Here is a 6,186-nt window from a genome sequence, read left to right as displayed (position 1 = left end):
GGGGTTTCACCGGGTTAGCCAGGATGGTCTTGATCTCCTGACCTCGTGATCCACCCGTCTCGGCCTCGCAAAGTGCTGGGATTACAGGCTTGAGCCACCGCGCCCGGCCAGAAGGTAGCTTTAAACGTCAGAATCAAGTTTGTGATACTCACTAGTTACATCCATTGTAACCTCTGTTATCACTGCTACTTGAAATCATAGAATCAGTGTTGGAAATAAATACTACCAAATACGAATTGACAAGACTATAATTTGGCCTAAAACTGATCCAAGTGATCTCAAGTGTTATTTGAGAAATAGTTGCCAATTTTTCTTTTTCTTTTTTCTTTTTTGTTTTTGGGATGGAGTTTTGCTCTTGTCGTCCAGACTGGAGTGCAATGGCACGATCTTGGATCACTGCAACCTTTGCCTCCCAGGTTCAAGCGATTCTCCTGCCTCAGCCTCCCTAGTAGCTGGGATTACAGGTGCCCACCACCATGCCCAGCTAATTTTTGTATTTTTAGTATAGACGGGGTTTCGGCCCTGTTGGCCATCCTGAGGTCATGAGTTTGAGACCTTAGCCTGCCAAAGTCTCCCAAAGTGCTAGGTCATGAGTTTGAGACCTTAGCCTCCCAAAGTGCTAGGATTACAGGCGTGAGCCACAGTGGCCAATAGTTAACCAATTTTTCAAACCACAGGAAATAAAAATTAGCCATGTCAACCTGGATTAAGCTTAAATTTTTGTTTAAAATGCTGATTTTTAGAAACTAAGCTTTTAAAGAAGTTTGAATTCATTCTATGATCTTTAATACATCAGTTATTCATTTTGAGACATATTGAACAAATAAAAAATTTAGGATACAGGAAGAGTCCCATCTTTTGAAGAATTCATTGGTAATGGGACAGAGAAGTCAGTAGTTCAAAATTAGCAGAACTTAAATTAAAATTTCAAGTCTATTTAACTTGTTTATTAAACGAGAAAATTATACCCACTTTTTTTTTTTGAGACAGAATGTTGCTCTCTCGCCACACTGTAATCCAGTGGCACCATCTCAGCACACTGCAACCTCTGCCTCCCAGGTTCAAGCAATTCTCCTACCTCAGCCTCTCGAGTTGCTGGGACTGCAGGTGCACACCGCCATGCCCAGCTAATTTTGTTTTTTTTTTTTGTATTTTAGTAGAGACGGGGTTTCACTATGTTGCACAGGTTGGTCTTGAACTCCTGAGCTCAGGCAATCCACCCGCCTCAGCCTCCCAAAGTGCTAGGATTACAGGCGTGAGCCACTGTGCCCAGCCAATATCCACGTCTTCTAAACCTTAATGGGGAAATCTCAGGAAAGAAGGTAAAATTTTGTAGACTGGGAACAAGAAAACAAGGAGAATTCTAAAGCAAGAGGCAGTTGGGGAACAAGCAGCAGCTTTAGATACAGTAATTAGAGAACTGAGTTCTGTTTCCTATCCCTTGTATAGAAAGTTACTGTAGATATTTAGGATTTTGGAACTGGGTGTATTAAGGAACGAGATATGTTAAGTATATTAAGAAATAAGGTCTTTTCTAGTTGAATAATGCCTGGCATATACCAAAAAAATTACATTATTTCCTTATTTTATGTATATTTTTATATATTATGTGTGCACGCACGTGCACATATATATATATATATTTTTGTGTGTGTGTGAGACAGGGCTCACTGCAGTCTTGACCTCCCAGGTTCAGGCGACTTTCCTGCTTTAGCCCCACAGGTTGCTTCTGTGTCCCATTACCAATTAATTCTTCAAAAGATGTGACTCTTCCAGTATCCTAAATTTTTAATTTGTTCAACATGTCTCAAAATGAATAACTGATGTATTAAAGATGACAGAATGGATTCAAACTTTTTAAAAAGCTTAGTTTCTAAAAATCAAATTGCGTAAGTTGCAGGGCTAAGGCAGGAGGATTGCCCAAACCTGGGAGGTCAAGGCTGTAGTGAGCTGAGATCACACCACTGCACTCCAGCCTGGGTGACAAAGTGAGACCTTGTATCCAAAAAAATTATATATATATATGTGTGTGTGTGTATGTATATTTACATATACAAATGTATATTTAATGTATATTAAATATATATATTAGTGGGCTGCCAGCACGGCCCACTAATTTTTTTATATTTTTTGTAGAGACGAGGTTTCACCATGTGGTCCAGGCTGGTCTCAAACTCCTGAGCTCAAGCATTCTACCCACCTTGGCCTCCCAAAGTGCTGGGTTTACAGGCCTGAGCTACCCCGCCTGGCTCCTTATTATATTTTAATGAATGAAATGATGTGGTATGGAAAAAAAAAAAATCCCTAAATGGAGACCTGAGTTTCCATCTCATCTCTGTTACTTAATTCTGAGGTTTCAGGTAGATTATTTAACCTATCTGAGTTTTCTTATCTTAAGGATAAAGATGAATTCACCTACCCTATGGGACCATTAAGAATAAAATGGGCCGGGCGCGGTGGCTCAAGCCTGTAATCCCAGCACTTTGCGAGGCCGAGACGGGCGGATCACGAGGTCGGGAGATCGAGACCATCCTGGCTAACACGGTGAAACCCCGTCTCTACTAAAAAAAAATACAAAAAACTAGCCGGGTGAGGTGGCGGGCGCCTGTAGTCCCAGCTACTCGGGAGGCTGAGGCAGGAGAATGGCGTGAACCCAGGAGGCGGAGCTTGCAGTGAGCTGAGATCCGGCCACTGTACTCCAGCCTGGGCGACAGAGCGAGACTCAAAAAAAAAAAAAGAATAAAATGAAGGTCCTGTGTGAAAAACCAAATACCTGTTCATTGTTCTTGCTGCTGTTGGTTGGATTGAGTAGAAAGGTCCTATGATTAGGACATTATAAAGTACGTCTACGTAGCTTCTAAGATGTAATACTTCTATAACTTCAGTAAGGATGTGCATTTAATAGTCAAAGAATAAATTAAACCTTTTAAAGCTGTGATTTAAAAACTGTAAAATAAACAATGCAATGAGAAATGGGCAAATTCAGATAATTTTATTTTACCTTGAGCAAGAAGACTATGCCAATGCTAATGCTTTGCTTTCCCCCGCCCCTGCCTTTCCCAAAGAGAAGAGAACAGACAGCAATGGCAGAGTATATTTCGTCAACCACAACACTCGAATTACACAATGGGAAGACCCCAGAAGTCAAGGGTAAGAATAGTTACTTGTGTATATTTAATCTCTTAAAGATTATACCTTATTTCTAACAACTGAAGAAAATCAAAGTTCATATTCTTTTGCCAAAGACCTAAAACATTAATCACCTACATACTTTGGAAAGAGAAAATTATACTATTATTTTCATCTAATGGAAAGTTTGAAGATTTCTTCAAAGTACAGGAAAAATCTTTGGCTGGGCATGGTGGCTTATGCCCATTATCCCAGCACTTTGGGAGGCCAAGGAGGGAGGATTATTTGAGGCCAGGAGTTCAAGACCTGTGTAACCAGTGAGACCCTGTCTCTACAAAAAAAATCCCCAAAAGTTGGGTGTGTTGGCATGTATACCTGTAGTCCCAGCTACTTGGAAGACTGAGGTGGGAGGATCACCTGAGCCCAGGAAGTCGAGGCTGCAGTGAACTGTGATTGTGCCAGTACACTCCAACCTGGAGGACAGGTTTAGGCCTGTTTCAAAAAAAAAAAAGAAAAAACAAAAAAATTACCTGGCACATGAGAATATACTTATTAACATATATATATTATTTTTAATTACTAAGAACAGATTAGTGATTCTAAATCAGGATTTCTTAACCTGAGATCACTGGTTAAGAATCCAGGGTATGTGGCTTCAAGGGGGAAGAAAATACATACTCAGTTTTATTACTCTTTACTGGAAATTTAGTATCTTCTTCCATTATGAAAGTAGGCTACTACCATGTAGGATTAAGAATGCCTAGGACTTTGCTATCAGTAGAAGTCAAAGGATGTTAAAAAATATTCTGTGGTGGCCGGGCGCGGTGGCTCAAGCCTGTAATCCCAGCACTTTGCGAGGCCGAGACGGGCGGATCACAAGGTCAGGAGATCGAGACCATCCTGGCTAGCACGATGAAACCCCGTCTCTACTAAAAAAAATACAAAAAACTAGCCGGGCGAGGTGGCGGGCGCCTGTAGTCCCAGCTACTCGGGAGGCTGAGGCAGGAGAATGGTGTGAACCCGGGAGGCGGAGCTTGCAGTGAGCTGAGATCTGGCCACTGCACTCCAGCCTGGGCGACAGAGCGAGACTCCGTCTCAAAAAAAAAAAAAATTCTGTGGTTGTTGCAGATATCTCTAAATACTTGTTTACATACATCATTACAAGGACTTGCTAGTTAATTTATTAATAAAGAGATATATATATTATCACAAGGTTCTCTCTTCGTTGCCCAGGCTGTTCTCAAACTCTTGTCTTTAAGCGATTCTCCTGCCTTAGCCTCCTGAGTAGCTGGGATTACAGGAATAATGTTTTGACAATTACGTATATATAATGGTTTATCTTTGTAACATTTTATACTAGTATGCATATTAGTTTGCTAGGGTTGCCTTAACAAAGTACTACAAAGGAGGTCGCTTAAACTACAGAAATGTGTTGTCTCAGGGTTGTGGAGACTAGAAGCTTGAGATCACGATGTCAGCAGGGCCATGCTCACTCCGAAGATACTAGAAAGTGATCTGTGCCAGGTCTTTCTCCTGGCTTCTTGTAGCTCCTTGGCTTGTGGCAGCATGAATCCAGTCTTCACATGGCATTCTTCCTGTCTATATGTCTATCTGTACCCAAATTTCCTGTTTATAAGGACATCAGTCCTATAGGATTAGTGGCCCACAGTACTTCAGTATGACCTCATCTTAATACATCTGCAGTAACTCTGTTTCCAAATAAGGTCACATTCTGAGTTATTGAGGGCCAGGATATAAACATGCATTTGGAGGGAGGATACAGTTCAACTCATAACAGTCTATTATACTATGCATTTATCAGACTGCCAGAAGGTTCCATTCTGCAAGGAATTTGGCAGACTGTACAGTCAGAGGACACAGTCCTCCACAAAACTGCTGCGCTCACTTCAGACATCAGCTACAATATTGGGGGTCCACAGGACGGCTCCAGACCAACTGCCTACAAATTTTGGGGCCCCCACCACCACTCTTAGGTATGATAAGTTACTAGAAATACTGAGAACTCATTGAAACCTCTTCTAGTCACATTTGTTATAGAGAAAGGATGCAAAATAAAACCAGCAGAAGGAAGAGGTGCACAGGGCAGAGTCTGGGAAGCTCTGAACATCCAGCATTGTTGTGGGACAGTGCACACTGAGGTTGAGTATCACCAACCAGGGAAGTCTCTGGTATCTAGGGTTTTTATTGGGGCTTGATCACATACTGCCTTCATGGCTGACCTTTTGTCTCCAGTCCTTACTGGAGATTTGAGCTAATGCCCCCTTAGTCTCTAGTTCCTCCAGAGGTCGGAACTGATGTGCCATGTCCCACAACCTCCATTATAAATCGCATTATTGACTGTCCAGTGATCAAAGCTTCCAGGCAAACAAGGATATTCCCAATACGCAGTGCATTCCAAGGGCTTAAACATCACCACCAAGTTGCTAAGGGCAAAAGCCAGACCTCTCTTTTGGTATAATTATAATTTGAGCACAGATAGTCCATGGCTCAAAAGTTTTTAAAAACTTTTGTTCTGAAGGTATGGTTTAGGTTGCACTGAGCTGAGATCACACCACTGCATTCCAGCTTGGGCAACTCTGCCTCAAAAAACTAAAACTAAAAATAAAAGAAGATATGCTTTAAACTTAAAATAGCTTTTTCTGCCTACCAACAAATGACCATTTTCTTTTTAAATGGAGTTACTGCATTTACTTAAATTTATTCAGTTTCCATAAAGGAAGAATGAAGAATTTCATAGATAACATTTTCTTCCTTTTTAGAATTTTTCTAAGGATATAATTGAGGAAGTCACCTTTCTATAATTTGCTACCATTTTTTTTGTTTCCCCTTAGATGTTTAAAGTTTTATAGCTAAAGTTAGAATTCTGTTTTAACAATACAGATGACCTAGTTCTATCTATTTTCAAGACAACTGGTTACTGAGCCTATCTTGCAAGTATAATTAAATTGAGAAACCTTTTTTTTACATTTTTGGTAGTCTATTTTATCTGACATTTGTATTCAGTTTAGTGAATACAACTTTGTTGTTGTTGTTGTT

General features: G+C 40.6%; 1 protein-coding gene across 4 annotated transcripts in view; it reads left to right on the top strand.

Moving 5' to 3' along the window:
- ITCH (itchy E3 ubiquitin protein ligase) overlaps positions 1 to 6,186 on the top strand; it is a 160,844-nt gene that overhangs the window by 113,499 nt on the left and 41,159 nt on the right. For 3 of the 4 annotated variants that reach the window (XM_011972439.1, XM_011972437.1, XM_011972438.1), the window contains one exon: positions 3,066 to 3,150. In XM_011972439.1, the coding sequence (XP_011827829.1) occupies positions 3,066 to 3,150 (85 nt within the window). The remainder of the gene's footprint in view (positions 1 to 3,065; positions 3,151 to 6,186) is intronic. The other variant, XM_011972440.1, reaches the window with a different exon arrangement.

The sequence above is a fragment of the Mandrillus leucophaeus genome, unplaced genomic scaffold, assembly GCF_000951045.1.
Source record: "Mandrillus leucophaeus isolate KB7577 unplaced genomic scaffold, Mleu.le_1.0 Scaffold129, whole genome shotgun sequence".
Lineage (NCBI taxonomy): Eukaryota > Metazoa > Chordata > Mammalia > Primates > Cercopithecidae > Mandrillus > Mandrillus leucophaeus.
This window is presented reverse-complemented; position numbering and strand designations above follow the sequence as displayed.